This window comes from Oxyura jamaicensis, chromosome 2 (genome assembly GCF_011077185.1).
Source record: "Oxyura jamaicensis isolate SHBP4307 breed ruddy duck chromosome 2, BPBGC_Ojam_1.0, whole genome shotgun sequence".
NCBI lineage: Eukaryota > Metazoa > Chordata > Aves > Anseriformes > Anatidae > Oxyura > Oxyura jamaicensis.
The window spans coordinates 36,686,591-36,705,168 of record NC_048894.1 but is presented as its reverse complement, the minus strand read 5'-3'; the positions used below and the strand labels follow the sequence as shown (position 1 = coordinate 36,705,168).

Here is an 18,578-nt window from a genome sequence, read left to right as displayed (position 1 = left end):
CTGCGTTGTAGGTTTCAGCCTGCATGCTGATGTTGCAGTAAAGAGAATTTAAAGAAGGGTTAGATGGGGGAAGAAGGCTGAAAATGGAAGAACAAGGGAAAATAGCGTGAGCTTATCACAAAGGTAAAGGGAAAAAATGTAAATCAATTTCAGACCCAGTGGTCCTGCTGAAATTTGCCGCAGGACACCTAATGAGCAGGCTGAACCACTTTCAAAGCATTCTCATTTTTCTTGGCTTAGTGAAAGATGGGAGAGGTTCTGGATAACTGGAAAAGATTAAATGTTGTGGCTATACCTAAAAGTGTTGAAAAGACCTGTGGTTATAGACCAGCTTAACCTCAGTTCCTGAAGGGGAAAAAAGCCACTTAAATATCAAGGAGATGACAAATGTCTGATACTGACTGTTAGTCATGAAAAACCCTGTCAAACCATTCTACTTTACCCCTGTAATGGGGTAACAAATTATATGGATAAAGGCTAGGAAATAGATACTTTGACTTCTAAGAGGGCATTAAAACCTCAGAAGGTATTCTCATAAGTAAGCTTGGAATCATGACTTAGCTGAAATTGCTACTAGGTGCATAGCTGCCTGAAACTGTAAATGTAAGTGTTCTAACTCTAATGATGTCTCTGCAGAAAGACAGTATCGGGTTCCAGCTGCCATAAATCAAAAGGAATGTGAGCCAGTTGGAGAGAATGTAGTGAAAATGGGAAATATGATCAGAGATCCAGAGAATCTGACCAATAAGAATATCATGAGGGAACTGGGGTTATGGTTCTCTCTTATTTTTTTTCTAAATTCTATATTACTCAAGGAATCCACAGGGAAGCTGTGTGTAAGAGGACTAGTAAGTTTAATTGCATCAAGGGAGACTGAACAGACTGGGGAGCTTTTTAAGAAAATGTAGGACAAACTTTTGACAAGAGAAGGGATATGTTAGGTGATTTTCCAAGCTCTGCCTTAATTTTTCCTCTACTTCTACCATTCTTTTGCAATTTTAACAAACCATTGTTTTAGGTGCAGAGTTCTTCTCAATTTGGTTACACTTACTGCAGTCTCAGAGTACTGTTTAATGTTAGAGTACATATGTGATCCAGCAGCTCTAGGTTTACCCACACTAATAAATGAGGATATATTAAAATCATAAACAGCCAGTGATTCTCACCTGTAGATACTACCCTCCCTCTCTTCCTTCTTATTTTCAGAAGAAGATGTTCGTAGCTCAAAAGCAGAGAGTGCTTGAGGCAAGGAGAACTAGAGATGTTGCGGGCTACCATCTGTCTTGTGCTGCAGCCAAAATGGTTCTTCCTCTTGCTGCAAAGACTTGGCCAGTGGCATTAAGCTTATTTGTTTTGGATGACCTCATAGAATAAAGAGAGCCATCAAGTACAAAATCAATCATGTAGGCTGCAATGAAGCAGCCGGCACCAGCTCTGCCTCTTTTTACCCATCTGCAGAAATGGTTAGTTCTGTCACACAGGATTTATTGGAATGAAAATTACCTGGGGAGTTCTAAGCCTAAGTAAGAAATGCACACGTCTGCTGGCTCAGCTTTTTTCACACCTGTGTATGTGTTGGACTTTGGCATCTATGTCAGATCTTAGCTGAAGGATGAAGACTAACACAGTGTGTGCATGCATGGCTTTAAGTGTTTGCAAAAGAAACTAAAAGCTTTACACTTTGAAACATGTTCTTCAGAGCAGGCATAACAGTTGTCAACCCAAGAACGTTATTCAAGTAGTAGAATCAAATTTTGCTTGAATGCTAAGGCTCCCCTGAGACTTAGCTTCTGCATTCTCTTAAAGTGATTATTCTTTTATGTAGGGAAGACGTTCTTTCTCTTCAAACTTGTATGGAATTGTCACTTTCCAGTTAGGATTTAAATTCCATCCAACACGGTTAAAGGCTGAGTCTGTCCAACAAAGGCAAAGGGTGTTGTGAGAGCACATGAGGTTAAACAGAGGCATCTCGTAGTGTGCTCGTATTGTTCTGAAGTACAAATGTTTGTTGTTGAAATTGGAAATTGAAAATTTATCCTAAAATCTCACAGATGAAGCATTTTTTTTTTTTTTTTCAAAAGGAAATAAATATGCGGTCCACAAAGTTCCTAGCTTGTTTAGTAACTGGCTGCTGACTTAATGACTGAAAACTGTGTTACCTAGTATATACCTAGTATATTGCTGTATGTGAGGATTAAGACAGATCTATGTGGATTTTCAGCTTGATAGTGTCACAGCACAGCATGTCAAAACATAACGGTGATTCTTAAGAAATGGAGTTTGTGTGATTGGCTTGAGGGGTAGAAGTTGGTCCTACTGCATACCTGCTTGTCCCTATCCCAGTTTATCTAAGTGGAAAAAGTGAAGCTAGTCACAACAGACGGAAATATTGAAAGAAAATTGGTTCCAGCACAAATTCCGAAAAGACACACTGTAAATGGAGATGTAAAGTTGAAAAGCCTATGATACTTTTTTGACAACCTTAAAATATGCTGGGGTGGGTTATTGAAGGCACTGAGACACTAGATTGTACTAAATCACTTAAATTTCCTTAATGATTAATTCAAGCTATCCAATCTGGGTGTGAAACATCCTAAAACTTCTTTATGGTGTCTCCTTGAAGGGTTTTAAATTAAATCTAAAAACAAACAAACAAAAAGCAATCATGATACTGAGAATAAAGAAACCAGAGTAGAAAATAAAAGCAGCACTGATCTGGTTCTAAAATGAATAACTTAAAGACCTCACTGTTACATGTCTGCTTGAATCTGTTTTACCCTTTTCATGTAGACTTGGCCTAGAAAGAGGTGCAACCGCTAGAGAAGCATTAGATGTAATAGTTGCTCTGTTGGAAGAGCATGGACAAGGAGGGAATTACTATGAAGATGGGAGTTCATGTCATGCTTTCCAAAGTGCGTTTTTGATTGTGGACAGAAACGAAGCCTGGATACTGGAGACTTCTGGAAAGTATTGGGCAGCAGAAAAAGTCACAGGTCAGTTCATCACACACAGCAAGCCTCTTTTATAATCAGTAGCTGTAATTATAAAGAATTGTCTTGGAAAAATTGGTGTTATAGTAGTGTGTTCAAGTAACTAACTGCTTTATGCATGTGTTCGATTAAACCATCAGTTTCAGTTTTCTTTTATGTTTGTACTGCTTCTAGCTTCTAAGTGCTTATTGGTTATTGGTTAATGTAGCCAGGTTCTGTGAAGTTGCAGAGTATGTTACCTATACACAGCATAAGTTATATAATAATATGATGTTTAAACTTTTATCTTTAGTAAGTGTTGTGTTCTTCCAGATTTTATTTACTGTTTAGAATATGTCATTTTTTTCAGTGGAGTCTCAAATCTAAAATATTGAGAGGATAAGATAAGCATTGATAGCTTTGAGAAAAGGACTTAGATGTAGGTCTTATATTGAATGATTTGCTCCCAGTTGCTTCACTGCACTATCCCCTTGTTTCTCTATCTCTTATTTAATGCTGCAAAACAATAGTTTTCTGCTCTTTAGTAGCAGGTAGTTTCTTTTTCTGTGTGCGTAAAGCCAGAGCTCCAAAGTGACTTCTAAATTTTCCTGGCTTGGTGGCTGGACTTGCTTTAAACCTTTGTCAGAACACGTGCTCTGCCTTAATATAATACGATTATCTAAGCCATATATTTGTTGTAATCTGGGTTATTGTTTTTCAGTTTTGAAGGAATTTTTATTTTCATAGGAGTAGGGCTTTTTAAAACTTGCACACATTTGAATGAATTAAAAGATTCAAATAGTAAGAGGATTTTACCATCTCTGCTTTGAGATCCGTTTAATTCCCTTTTCGTTACCTCTTCATTGACAGCAGGAGGTAACAGATACAGGAAGGAGGGAGACTTAACTTTTTGAGTGTACCAAATCAAAGAAATAACCTCCAGGCTGTGTAATGTGTGATGGCCTGTTGTCAGTTCGTACCATGAAATATGAATTGGCTTACTTTTGCAGGGGATGATGTACTGCCAAGCAAAGCTTGCATATCAAGGACACCTGTAAAATAGAGGAAGTCTTCTAGCACAAACCTAGAGCAGGGGAGATTGATAATGCTGTCCTGATGAAATCCAAATTTTTGAAAACAGTCAGCTCCTGGGGTTATGAGATGGCAGCCTTTCCTCTTCTGTTGACCCACATGGCTGCTATTTGAAGTGTTTTTTATGTAGTCTCTTTAATTGTATCAGCAATATATAACCTTCACGTGCTTCTTCTCAGCAAATAAACTGTTGACATCATCTGCAGCTTGCAGCTTTTTGAAATGATACTGTAGCTCCATTCTCATTTTTACCAGCACTTTTCTCTTCTGGAGGCCCCTATAAGCAACAGATTCAACTGACTAGTTTCCATCTCCTGCAGCCTCCTGAGGCTGCCAGGAAGAAAGAGGATGCTGCTGGCTGTGTAAGAACTTTATGCTTCATACTTTGTTCAGGAGGTTCTGTTTTTCAACCATAAGCATGCCTCTTAAACTTTCAGATGAACGCATAAAGGTTAAGACGGAAACTATGTTGTTTCCCAGCAGTGTAAAGGAAATTTTTTTCCTGACTCTCCTGAGAATTTTTCTCTTCCTAATATTACTGCAGTAGTTCTGTAAAGCTTATAGTGAATGTTTATCAAGCAACTTTTTTGACAGTAATTTAAGGATAAACACTTTTAAAATCCGTCCTATTGAAGGCTGAACAGAGAATAATTTGCATGACTTGTCTTTTTTCAGGGGGATCAAAAACACACAATACTATTTCACATAAGTTATTAAATGTAATCATTAAAGGGCGTTTAGTGAGTAGTTTGGCTAGCTTGATATGAACACAAATATTCCTATCTTTCAAGTCAAGAAAGTTCTCTGTAAGGTATGCTGTTTAAAAGTGTGAATCAGAACAAACTGTCAGTAAGCCTGCAGTGTAAATCAGAACTGAGGGACGGCAACTTTTGTTCAGACTGATGCACAGAACTTCCTACTGTAAGTTCTTCCTCGTTAGTTAAATTGCAGGCATGGGGCGTTAGCAGGGCAAGCTTTTGTGGAAGGCAGTATTAATAATTTTCAGAAATACCACTTTGGTTTCTGTTTAAGAAAAAGCTTGTGCCAAATTCCAGAATCTGGTTTTATTTTAGTTTGCAGATTTAATTTATCAGCTCTTTCCCTGGCTTCCAATGCATTTACTTTATGCTCTCTGAGGAATAGCTGCAGCAGCCACTGTTTGTTAGTCATGCTGTAGATAGATGGGTATAAACACTGCAGTGTTTTTGAGAAAAGCAAATTAAAAAAAAAAAAGCAACAAACACTTTAACATCCCTTGAAGGTTGCTTGCACTTGACTTTTACTTCATGCCATTTTAAAATTTAAGATTAAAAATGAACTTCTTTAGCTTAAGCCTATCTTTTGCTGCTTACAATAAAATTGTTTTTCAATTGGGAAGCTTAAAGTAATCAGTAAGCTTTTTAAAACACTTCCCAAATTAAATTATTGGTTTTGGGGGCAAGGAGGATTCATTAATCTAAATGCAGCCAGGCTGAAATATAGTTTGAAATCAAATTAGACCTCAAATCTTGTTGCAGCGGTGGAATACACCACAGGAGAAAATATAAGGCTGGCATCTTCTCAGTGTTTTAAGTCTACCTTCTGGAACTGGGAGACCTCTTAACTTCAGAATGTGTGAGGAACAGGGGAATTGTGAAACTATTATCTTACTAAGTAACACTATTAATCACATGGTGGCGTAACTACCGAAATAGGGTACCGAGAATCAAGCTCTGCAACGTGAATGGTGTCTCTGTGTATGCATAGTTAGGTGGTTGTGTTAAATGTACATCCTAACTGATGGTTTAATTTGTTTCCTAATCGCAATTAATTTGTCCTTCTAGCTTCTCCCATAAGAACTGTATTAATGCTTTCTTCTAATCTGTGGCTCTTTCTTTAGAGGGAGTGAAATGCATTTGCAATCAGCTTTCATTAACTACAAAAATTGATGCTGAACATCCGGAACTGAGGAATTACGTGAGAAGTCAAGGCTGGTGGAATGAAGACACAGACTTCAATTTTTCTGAAGTGTTTTCTCTTGCTAATGACCATTTAGCCTGCTGTTCTGGCAGGGAGAGCCTGGAAAAGCAAGGTGGTAAGTGTGAACCATTTTTCTGCAGGTGCAGCAGGATTTTTAGTCACTATTACCACATTTCCACCATTCTGTCCAGAACTACAAGTGGTTAAGGAAAATACCTGCTTCTACTCGTAAACCATGTGGAAAGGAAGACCAGAGCTGAAGACTGTTCCTAAACTTACCACAGTTTAGGATGAAACAGTTAATGGCCCTCACAAGTTTGTTTCAAATCATGATGCCATTTATAAGATAACTTACTCTACTGTTGTTCTAGCGTGCATGATGTTCCACAACATTTGTTCTTTGGTGGAAATATAATGGCCCTCCCTAATACTATAAATATAGTATTTAAAAAATAGCCTCGTGTATGAAAGCTTGATCTCAGTGGATGCTGTGTTTTGGGAGGTTTGCACAGGCTTTTTGGGAAAGAATTCAGATGATAGTTTAAGAAGAGAAATGCTATTCAGTTGCAAACCAAAGTCTCTTTTTCATTGTTGAGCAGAACAAAGTTAGCAGAACAGATAATGTGCCAACTGCCTTCAGTCATAGGAAGGGTTTTTTTCCACACCAAAATTAATGACTCTAGCCGGCCAAAATAGCTAGAATATGACAAGCCTTCAGGAGTGCTGCTCTTCATGAAAAATGGTACGAATTATCTTTATAAAAAGCAATGTACTAAAAATGTGAATGTTATATTGAATAGCATTTTTAGGTATTGGCAAATGCCAAGAAGAGTGCAGAGATGACATGCTTATTGCAATGTTTCTGCTAACATTATGGAATTACTTGGAGCATAGCTGGTGTATAAGAGGCAGATAAAAACAAGTGAGAGGGCCATAAGTGAAAGGCCGTAATAAACCTGAATTTTAGCACTGGAAGGCCTGAGGATCTTGACGGACAGATGGCTATGGCTGCAAATTGCAGACCTGCTGGGCCATTCCATGCCTCCTGATGGATGGAAGGGTGAGGCTTAGGAAGCTACTGTGGAAAGAAGACCTACCTGTCAGGGAATAGTGCAAGATAACGTGGAGGTGCCTTGGGGAGACAGTTGTGATAAGACACGTGCAGGATACCATGAGAATAGGGGATTCTTGCATATCGTGGTTTGGGGAAAGATCTCAGTGTCTAGGTCTGCTGCTGTAAGAGTGTGAGACAATGGTTCAAAGTTTTGACTGAGAGCTAACGGAAACAGAGGAGGAGAAGATCAGGCTACCATTGTGCCTGGACTTGGGTAGGGGTAGTGTCTTAGAGGAAGATGGGTATTTTATGCAAGTAGCCTGCTCATAGCGATTGCTGAAGCAATATTACAGACATAATGGCCTTCTTCCTGAAAAATACATTTTTAATGAGATCTCTCCCTATCTAGTAATCGTAATGCCTAATTAATGCTCCCTACTGTTCTCTTTTACTAGTAGGCTAGCTTATTCTCATTTACGTGGTTAAAATAGAAACTGTTAACTGGAATTTGCTCATGCTAAGTGTTGCTGGTCATATTATGTCAAAGCCCATTCAGGCTAAAATCCTTCCTTGGGGTCTAAGCCACTGAACACTCAGGAATTTTTTTCTCCTTCCTGTAGGTGACGTTTCTGCACAAACTATGATTGATGTGCTGCGTGACAAGGATAGTGGTGTCTGTGTGGACTCTGAATCTTTCCTTACTACAGCTAGCATAGTGTCTGTTCTGCCTCAGGACCCTAGTTTTCCCTGTGTTCATTACTTCACTGGCACGCCAGACCCTTCAAGGTAAGCTACAGCAGTGGGGGTCCCCTGGGTATGGTGTAGATGGTGCGTTGAAAGATATTAAACAAGCCCTGAGAATTGGAATCAAATAAAGAAGCATCTATATGCCATCCTGCCCTGTTTTCCAGAGACCTTTTGAGCCGTACCAACAAAATTCTCAAAATGGAAAGCTGAGGGAAACCATAGGGTTGTTCTGAACACTAGAAAAATCCTGAATTATGGTGACACAAAGGCAACTTGAGCAATAATTGTCACTTAGTAGCTAATAGGAAGGTCCACTTTACTGCACTTCCTTTCCTGCGAAAGCCAACGTAGAATTATTTCCTTCATTTACAGAATAGACAAGATATGTGCTGTCTGTTTTGTATTGAAAGAATTGACTAAACCTACTTCTTGCTGCTGAAGGGGCTCTTTGCTGCCTCCTCTGCAAGTCACCTTGGGCTGAGAGAGGAAGGAAAGTGTTAGAGAGGCAACAGCTCAAGAGAAGATGTGGCTATGGCTGGAACACCACTGTGCCTAACAGAGAGGCTCATTAATGCAACTTCAGGCTAGGCAGGCAGGATGGGAAAGATCAGTACTCAGTGGTGGTGTGCAGTCTGATGGTCCTGTGTTACTGAATTGCATCTGGCTGCAAGTCTGAATGGACACCACTGGGTTAAAAGGCCAGATTTGGAATCTTGCCTGAATTCAGAGCTTCTAGAGTAAGCACAATTTAGGGAGGACACAGAAAGTACTGCTCCAAAGTGATTGCTTGGCAGCTGGATTCTTGTTGAGACAGTAAGTTCTTGGATCATTTCAGTCACCTCTCTTGAACAGGTGGGTGTAAAATTGCAACAAGTAAAGTGCCTAGCTAGCAAAGAGGGGTGCGTACTCTAGGTAGCCTTGTATGGCATCAAATGTTAACAGAGCAGAATAACTGCAACCTTCAGTTACCCCAAATATCTTTTTTTTTTTTTTTTTTTTTTTTTTTTTTTTTTTATTGAGGGGACAATTCCCATTTCTTTAGATGTCTTCTGTAGCTGAAAGTATCTGAGAACACGAGGGAACTCATGGGCCAGATCATCAGAGAACTAATGAATTATCTTGTGTTTTAAACAGAATCCACCTGGGATTCACCGAAATTAAACTAAACTACTTGCAGTTATTCAGATCTGCCACTTGCATTGAGGTAAAGAGGTTATGGGGAGAAGAAAATGGTGCCCTTGAACAGCTGACAGTCTGCCCCTGAACAGCTGTAGGAGTAAACATCAGGTGCTAACAAGTGCTACAGAAGTCATCCATACCCAAGGGACTTCTCACCACCTTGCATTATACAACTGAGATATTCAGGATTAAGAAAGAAGTTTAAGCTTGCTTTCCAAAACTTTTCTTTGACTTGATGCAAATAATTTGGGATAAAATGGAGCAAAGCTTCAAATTGTTTTGGTGGGATTTCTTTCCTTTTTAAAGAATGAAAGTCTGGCTGTAAAAATAACTGTAGAGGCCTTTATTGTTTTTATTTTATACTTGTATTAAAAAAAAACACACTATTTTAACTGCAGGTAGTAGAGAGTCATAATAACTCTTAGCAAGGCTTCATGACAGTGATAGATTGGGTGGCGGCAATGAACCCGCTGACTGTATGCAGGCAGCAGTTATTAACATATTTTTGCAGAAGTCTTGCACTTCTGGCAGGGTACTCTGTGGCATGCAGGGTACAGTTTTGATGTGCACCCAAAAGGGAAGGCAGTTTCTCTGTGCAGCTGAGAATACCTCCTCCTCTCAGATTCTCAGGAATTAAGATCCTGGGTAGTTGGTTTTATTTATTTCTCCCCTCTCTCTGGAGTTCAGATCCAAATTTAACACTGAAGCTGCTTGAGATGTGTCACAATATTAGTAGCTGTGTCTTTTTTTTTCCCACCTAACTTAAAATTCTTCAGTGTTGCTGGTCACATGCCAAATCCTCTGATACTGAGAGAGCTGTGTAATCGTCCCTGCTCCACACAAATGTGTATGTGTGATTTTAATGGAAATTATTTCTGGGGGAAAATGAGAGATGGCTAGGTGAACAGAGGAGAAAAAGCTGATGTGAGGCCAAATACTGAGGTTTGTTCAACAAAAAAATTGGAGAGGAAAATACAGTGCTACTGTAGCAGAACTGGTGTGAAGGAGACCAAAGAAATCTATAGGTAAAATGGGATTAATGCAGTTTTACAATAATTGGCAAACCTACATTTCTTTTTAAAGTGTGGAGATTTATTTATTAGGCAGTACCAACTCCCTAACCTAGTTTGTGGATGGTGTAGAGGGTTTACCTATGCTTTCTCATATCTGTTTTAAAATAGCCTGGTGAACATTTGAATCATGTATATAAAATCTGATTACTACGAGCAGTAATTCTCATTTCTTTCAGGTCCATATTTAAACCCTTTATTTTTGTTGATGACGTAAAATTAGTACCAAAAGTTCAGTCCCCTTCTTTTGGTGATGATGATCCTGCTAAAAAGATACCTCGATTCCAGGAGAAACCTGATCGCAGGCATGAATTGTACAAGGCACACGAATGGGCCCGGTCTCTCCTTGAGAGTGATCAGGTAAGAACTGTGGGACTGGGAAAATTCACCACCTTGTAGATATTTCCTTAAACCTATGTGTTGATAATGGATTAGTTTGAGATAGGGCACCACAAAAGTTGTATACACCACTCTCCTCATTTCTTAAAACAGTTCTGATGTGAATTTAAAATACCAGCTACCTTTGTGTTGTATAATGGTGTCTGGATATGTAGGGAGGAGGAACTAAAACAGAGAGGGATCACCAGGTCATGACAGCCATGCTGGTGTTGGTATTTCAGGCAACTTGTGGAAGACCCACATAGTCATGCTGTGCTTTGCTTCACAGAGGACTTGTTTTTCTGCAGTTTTCCTCTGCAGCAGGGTCAGCTTTGCATATTTACATAGGTCAGTGTCTTGCTAAGATCATAGCAGTGTTCATTTAAACCTGATCATTAGGGATTAAGGAAACAGTGGTAACCTCTGCCAGTATGATCTTTATTTAGATGTAGTTTTGGCTAGATGTAGTTTAAATTTCTTGGAATGGTTCAGTTTAAACTCTGTGGCCTCTGTGGTAATGACTCACTATACAGCTGTCTTCCATAGCATTCAGTTAAGTCTGTTGTTATGTGAGATGCTGATTTAGGGAAGACCTAGAGAGGAGTATATTAGTATCCTTTGAACTTTTCCCTATTAAAATAAAGTGTGGCACCAAAAGCTGTGTTAAAAAGGAAATATACTTTCAGTGAGGTTTCATGCTACGATAACTGAACACTTGGGAGCCTAAAGCTTACCTGAGGTGCCCTGCTCTTTCTGCACAAATGGCAGTATAAATCCTGGAAAGCTCTGAACCATCACTCATTCTAAACAGCTTTTCTTTCTGGAATTCAATTTTGAAAGCTGCAGGCAAAACAAACAGCATGTCTCTATTTAATTAAAAAAAAAAAAAAAAGGAGGGGGGGAGGGCAGCTTGAAGTAACATCTGGATAAAACAAAATGCCACCTTCAGGAGTGTATTTCCTGCCCATCAACATGAAGAGAAGTAAGCCAGAGTGATACATGAAGCCCTCCCTGCTCTCTGGATTCCTACTGCTGTCATATTAAGCATTGTTTCAGATCTAATAATCATCTTGTAGGTGATGATCTGAGGGACACTCATGCACACACCATGATCTGTATAATCACCAGGGCTTCTAGTAATATAGGCTTCTTCTCATATAGATTTGTTCACTGGTTTGCAGGCTTAAGAAGTTGCTTTACTTCTTTCTCATGTGTATAACCTCTTCCTCTCTCCATCTTTCACCTCATCTTCCTTCTGTGTTTTGAACTTAGCAACTGCTTCTTGGTTACTGTTTGTAATGCATGACGTGTCCAGCACCATTCCTTTTAGCCTTTGACCATCCAAAAAAGGTCTTCATAGAAATTGTTTTTATTTAAAAAGGCTTTTATTCTTAAAAATACTTGAAAAGATCTTTGCAACAGAAGAGAATAGTAAATACTTTAATGAGCTGGTTTACTGGTTAATTCAGTTTGAATATTTCATGCATTTAGGATAAGGGCCAGAAACTGATGAGGATTATGTTAGACCTCGAAAAACAAGGCTTAGAAGCAATGGAAGATATCCTTACTCGTACAGAGATTCTGGATCCTGCTGAAGTAGTGGATCTCTTCTATGACTGTGTTGACACAGAACTGAAGTTCTTCAAATGAAGTAAGCAAACATTTTAATTCTTTAGATGCTGAGTTTCTGGTGCCAGGTGTCAGTGAACACGTAATGTTGGATCCAATTCTTATCACCCTCTTTTAGACAAAGTTAAGGGTGTTCAGAATTTGGTCCTAAGCCACCTCTCCACCTCTGCGCATCTGACTGAATTGCCTCAAGACCCTTTCCCCTATATGACATTGCAGACGTTTATGTTTTTTTCAACTTCACTGCTGCTTGGAATGGATTTTAAACCAATTTTATCTCGTTTCAGCTACAGTGGCTACTGTTAGCCTTTTCACAGGAAGACTGCAAAGTTCTTCAAGCCTTGAAAGAAAGTCTTCACCCTTGTGAATTTGCAGGAATAACGTTTCTAGAGGAAAAAATGTTACTTGCTAGCTATATCTGGTTAACAAATTGCTTTCCTTTGTCCAATCTTGTGGCGTTCCTGTTTGTGTATGTATATAGTGAAAGGAGAAAATCACTGACTGGTCCAATTACTGTGTGCATGCTGGCTAATTTAGTACAGAATGTTTAAATATGTATGTTGGGCAACCAATTAAAGCAAAGATTAACTTCATCAGGATAACAACCATATTGTCATTGAAAGCAATCTGTTTTTTTTTTCCTCTGCTGCTCAGGTCTAGGCTTGCAGCCACGCTGACTTGCATTTTTCTCTTCTTGCTAATTCAAAGAATGGTAGAGTTGAAATCCCAGTTTTGAGGGGAGGCAGGAAGGTAAGTCCTGCTTCTTGACCTTGTTGTACTGGTCTTGTACTGGTGTATCTCGTAACAGTGGCTCAGCATCTGACATTGTGCCTGTACAAATGACCAGAATTGGGTTCCCCGGGTTAAGTTTTGCCTTTGCCTGCCCCCAGCTTCAGAAACCTTGTGTGTTTGTAATGTACCTGGCTACTGCCCTAGTGCTGAGTACTGCAGTGCAGAGCCAGGCTGAATGCCTAAGGCATCTACACCCAACCTATTGGCTCTTAAGACACCATTAATAAGGTGCTGTATTTATATACAAGCTATAAATTTGGAATATTTTGGGGGGGAACACATTGATCAACAACTGGCTATTCTCCCTCTTTCTGCCGTTGTAATGGGAACAGCTACTGGTGATCTCAGCCATGAGCATACCCAGCTGATGAACCCGTGGCTTACTGATGGGCCTGGTTAAGCTTAGAAATGGGTGTCTTATGCTTCCTTCCATGACGTGCAGTTCTGCAGCATGCTTGCGACTTGGCAGTCTTACAGACAGACCTACTTTTTGTGTATTTTCTTCTTCTAGAAGTGAGGCGGGGCAAATACTTTAAGACTTAAACCAGTAAACGCTGTTTCCTGTGTCATATTAAGACAGTTGTTTTAACAGGAGTGACAGAAAAGTCCATGCTTTCAATAAGTAGAAGTTAGCATATGGGGTTAAAATTCTTCACTGTTCAGAGAAGGGGATAATGATGAACCAGACTTTTGTATTAAAAAACAAAAGCTCCTCAGGAGGCAGAAACACCTCAAGTTAAAACTGAAATTAAGGAAAATGTAATATTGACACACTGGCTTCTCTGATTTATTATTTTTAAAAATTGTTCTACTCACTACCTTAGTTTTGCCTTATATGACAACTGACAATCGGAGAAAAAAATGTTTGGCCTTTTCACTTGCACAAAACAAACGTGAAGACATGTAGTTGCCTATGCAATTATCTTCCCATTCATGCTGTAATCCTCCCAAGCTCTATTATAGGAACAGCTCTACCTGTCCAGGTCTTTCTCCCTCATTTCAGCTCCTGTGCCAAGGTATTATAAAAGTGGAGACAAGAAGGAGAAAATAGGCAAGTAAACCTAAAACTTCTTTCTTCCTGGATAGAGTAGAGACTGCAAGGAGCACAATTAATTTCAGTGAGTATTGCGGTGGATGAAGAACATGAAAGAACAACATGCTGACAACTCGAGTAAATGGATTTCTCATGAAATCCACTTGTGGGTGTTTTGAATGAAGATACTCCCACTCAAAGTATCCTTAACACACACACACCAAGCTGAACTTCAAAGCTGCTTCTATAGCCGTTGCTTGTTGAATGCTTTGTGTAATAAAAGAAGTAGCTGGCTGTTTGTGAACAAAGGGAAATGAATAAAATACTTGTCCCAGCTAGAGGGCAGAGATTAGGATACGCCATCTAACACAGCTCTTTTCACAACTCAGTTCTCTGAAAGTTAGAGGGGGGAGGGAGGCAGGATGGAAGAAGAGGGTGTTCCTGCTAAAAATGTAATAATATATTTGCCCACTTGAAGAAACAAACATCTGCAATTATCTTGTTGGAATTTATGCTTATTGGGAACAGTTTTTACGACAGAATTAATTGTTTTGAGCACAGCGATCCGGATAGTGTTTCTAACAGCTGAAGCAAAAGTAAGATACTAGGCAGTGAATTAAAAAAGGAAGAACAACAGAAAACAACCAGCTGTGCTACAGCAACATGCTTGGGGGCAATCACTAGTCCTACAGCTCTGAGAAAACCAGAGCACCCCCATGGCCTGAAAGTTCCAGTGGTGTTGAGCACAGCTGTGGGACTATCCCCTGTGATTCTCTGTACATCCAAGTACTGGGAACTTCGGAAGCTTCAATGGATCTTGAACAACAAGGATTTAATATGTATGAAATAACACTACACCAACACTTACAAATATGCACAGGCTTTGTAGTTTAATCTCTAAAAGATGTTTCTTTCTAAAACATCCTTAATCAAAATAAAAACAAATAAATTTTGTTTTGTTAGATATCTTTTGGCATGTGGTCTGAGCATTAAATGGCTTTAAAATCCTTAGAAGGTACTTATTACAGAGTTATACACAAGTTGCAGAACAGATGAGAACTAGCCATACATCAACCTTTAATAGCAATATAACAAAATATTCTTTAAAGCAGTATTAAACTTCCCCACTTTTTTAAGAATATATATATATGCTGACCCCTGTTTATTACTGTATTCATGCATACTTATCAAGTAACTGTAATACTGGTGACAGTACGTACTGGTCAAAGCATCACTATTTTGTTTTTCTTTTCACATAAAGAACAACAAGGTATCATAATAGGCTAGTGAAAGACTAATGATGCGTCTTGGGAGCCCTATAGGCAAGAGTTTCAAATGCTTCTTACCCTTACATCATCACCACACCATGAGCGTGCATGTGTGTGGGAGAGCAGGAGTCTCATCGTAACCAAGCTATTGCAAGAACTAAGAGAAAAGCAGAGCTATGCAAGGATGCAGTTACCTTTATTTTCCAAATACTGCTGTTCAAAGGCATGGCCATGAGGAAGGATCTTCACCTACCATCTATATATATTTTTTTTTAACAGCTGCAGATGAGGGGAATTATGGTATTTATATAAATAAATAGTGCAGTAATTATAAATAGCTTGGCTGTTAGGCCAGAATAGCAGTGCAATTATTCAAGCTGCTGAAGCCAATTAAACCATAAGAAGGAGAAATAACAGAATGGGTGAAGATGGAAGAGACCTCAGCAGGTCATTTGGTCCACCCCCACCCCTGCTCAAGGCCACCTTCAGCAGGTTGTCCAGGCCCTGTGGAGCCATTCCAGTGGCTCCAAGGAGGGAGACTCCACAACCTCTCTGGGCAGCCTGTGCCAGTGCTCAGTCACCTGCACAGTAAAAAGGTGTTCTGTCATGTTCAGATGGAACCTCCTGTGTTCCAGGTTGTGCGCATTGCCTCTGGTCCTGGCACTGGGCACCACTGAAAAGAGCCGGGCTCTGTCCTCTCTGCACCCTCCCTTCAGATATTTATTTACATTGATGAGAGCCTGGCTGAGCAGTCCCAGCTCTCAGCCTTTCCTCATAGGAGAGGTGCTGCAGTCCCTTCATCATCTTACTGGCCCTTTGTTGGACTTTATCATCCCACAAGCTGCTGGCAACATTCTCCTAATGCAGTGAAACGGTGCATTTGTATAATTGTTCCTGGAAGCAGACGTCTGATAGTCTGAACATCAATGATCCAAACACCTCACTGCAGCTTCACATTAAAAAGTCTCGTCCCTGGCTGGTTTACTTTTTCCAACCAACTGAACTCACTGGAACCACCACTTTAGGGACTCCTTATTCTATTGTTTTCTGGACAATGCATCCTTACTGCTGCTATGGGTGAAAAATAGGAGCTCTACTTGCCTGTTTACAGCATATGCAACTTAAAATGATCTCAAGGCCTCCTAATTGCTGGGTAAAGAGAATCTGTCACACAAATGGTTAATAATATCCACTATGCCTTGAAAACACAGGACATGTGCCCATATGTATACACTTGACAGCGTGTACATTCACATCCACCATTTTTGCTTACAGTAGAACAACTTCCTCTTTGTCCAGTTTGGAGAAGTTCTGTTGTCTTTGTCAGGTCCATAGGCACCCTACCCATCTGGGCTTCTTCAGACGTGTTCGCTATCCTATAAGGATCTGTAATCAGTAGAGGTAGGCTCAACAGCAGCCACAACCCGTTATCATCTCCTTCCTCTTCATGCCTGATGAGAAGAGGATTGTGGACCCGCCTGTTCATGAAAGTGCCATTCTGCTCAATCTGAGGATAGGCAGAATACAAGAAGTAAAGAAACATAAAAAGAGACTGAAAGTGTCACGTTACTTTCAGACAGTTCATTGAAAAATATCTGAATAATAACTGGAGGATTTCAAGAATAGTTAAAAATATAGATGGAAGGGGAAAATGAATTACAAGTACATCATGCAAAAAATATTCTTTGAGGTAATAACTGTCAGCGTGATAAGAATTGTTTGAACTCTATAAAGAATTTAAATTTTATGCTTCTTTGCTTAAAAAATATCCACATATATACAATATTTAAAAGCCTGTGCTAATATTCTTGTGGTATGTAGGCCACAAAGTACTTCAAAAAGTATCATTTACATCTCTCTTCCAGTTTCTAAAAGCGTTAACATTTCAGCACTTGTGATTCAAATATAATCTCTGCCACTGTAATGGGACCCCTTCTGTTTCCATGTATTATCTTGATGTTCTCCATTTTTAATACCAATCCAGAAAGCATCAGAAAGACTCTTCTCATCTCACGTGTGTTCTTAACGGTGGATTTTTAGAGGGATCTGCGAATATAAAGGACGGGTTCATTCAGAGGAAATAGATACTTATGCTAGGAATGAATTTGTGATCAGTTCTACAGCAGTTTAAACAACCTAACTGAGGGATGTTATGTTTATCACCTACCCTTGAACTGATGATACGTATTGCTCATGCTCTGTAGCTCTCCAGTAAAAAGTCAGATCATATAGCAGATGATTTAGACTGACTTAAGCTGCTATGAAATGTCATGCAAAAGTGCATTAGCATGGAAACAAAAATAATGACAAGTTGGAGATAAATACCCGAGCTAATAACAGAAAATACTGGGTCTTATAAAAAGCAGAATGTGGGCATGAGATCTTTCAGCAACTTCAACTACCAGTTTTCAAAGCCGGATAGGCAAACTCCTGCTCTTACAACAGAGACCTGACACCAAGACTCTAACTTAAGTTAAAACAAAGCAAGGTTCAGTCAGTCACTGCTTTCCTGTTAATGTTCAGGTATTACTAAGTCTTTGTTATTCAGGTGTGTAGAACACCATGCATAGATTTAAATTGAGACAAATCATAGAAGACACAATGAAGTCACCTTCCTTTTGTGATTTCACAAGTTCATAAACAGATAAACTCAGTAGCAGGCAAAGTCTGTCTATGTGATCATTGTTGAATTTGTGGAACCCTGAAGTTGAAAACAATCTGAAGAACACAAACTGTATGCCAAGCCACATAATTTTATTTTTTGCTACTAAGATTTTATAGTAACCAGGTGCTTTTCATTGTGTCTTTGGTTTCTGTTACCACTGTAACAAATCTCGGTCCTATCTGTGCCTATGCTTGCAGCCCAGCTTTTCATGTTAATGCTGGTTTCTCTTCTTTATTTTCTCTCCCCGTTTTTAATGCTATGATAACTATCTGATGGTCTCATATTTACACACTTACCTCTAGCTATCTTGCTGGGATATATTTTCTGAAATGGCTTGAATTCATCAGGTGGGGGGAAGTCCTCCACAGAATGGAAAGTAAATTTAGATTCAAAGTCATCTGGGAAGTTTCAGGGAAACAAATATTAGTCACTCTTAGAGAGAGATTAAAAAAAAATAAAATTGCCACAACTAATTTCAGTGAAAAATGCTGACTCATTTTCTCCTGGAATTGATATCTGAGTGGCTTACTCCAGATAAACAACCTCGAGCCATCCAGTTTGTAAGCCATCCAAGTTTTCAGGCTTAATTGCAAACACTGCCTGGTACTTACTGAAGTTAAGCTTCTGGCTGCTGTTCCAGTTTTCTTCATTGATGATGTTGTGGTAATAGATGTATTCCTAGGTGGTTTTCAAGCAATTTAGCAAGAATGAATGGCCAATTCATTAGACCACAAAAGTAGTTC

At 39.3% G+C, this 18,578-nt stretch overlaps 2 protein-coding genes across 5 annotated transcripts in view; one reads left to right on the top strand and one right to left on the bottom strand.

Moving 5' to 3' along the window:
- SCRN1 (secernin 1) overlaps positions 1–15,431 on the top strand; it is a 35,946-nt gene extending 20,515 nt beyond the window's left edge. For both annotated transcript variants that reach the window (XM_035317740.1, XM_035317739.1), the window contains exons 4-9: positions 2,791–2,993; positions 5,941–6,135; positions 7,695–7,860; positions 10,250–10,430; positions 11,940–12,099; positions 12,365–15,431. In XM_035317740.1, the coding sequence (XP_035173631.1) occupies positions 2,791–2,993; positions 5,941–6,135; positions 7,695–7,860; positions 10,250–10,430; positions 11,940–12,098 (904 nt within the window). In that variant the 3' untranslated portion in view covers position 12,099; positions 12,365–15,431. The remainder of the gene's footprint in view (positions 1–2,790; positions 2,994–5,940; positions 6,136–7,694; positions 7,861–10,249; positions 10,431–11,939; positions 12,100–12,364) is intronic.
- Positions 15,432–16,161: 730 nt separating this feature from the next.
- WIPF3 (WAS/WASL interacting protein family member 3) overlaps positions 16,162–18,578 on the bottom strand; it is a 35,556-nt gene continuing 33,139 nt past the window's right edge. For all 3 annotated transcript variants that reach the window (XM_035317866.1, XM_035317867.1, XM_035317868.1), the window contains 2 exons: positions 18,132–18,233; positions 16,162–17,216 (listed from right to left, as the gene is read on the bottom strand). In XM_035317866.1, coding sequence (XP_035173757.1) covers positions 17,176–17,216; positions 18,132–18,233 — 143 coding nt within the window. In that variant the 3' untranslated portion in view covers positions 16,162–17,175. The remainder of the gene's footprint in view (positions 17,217–18,131; positions 18,234–18,578) is intronic.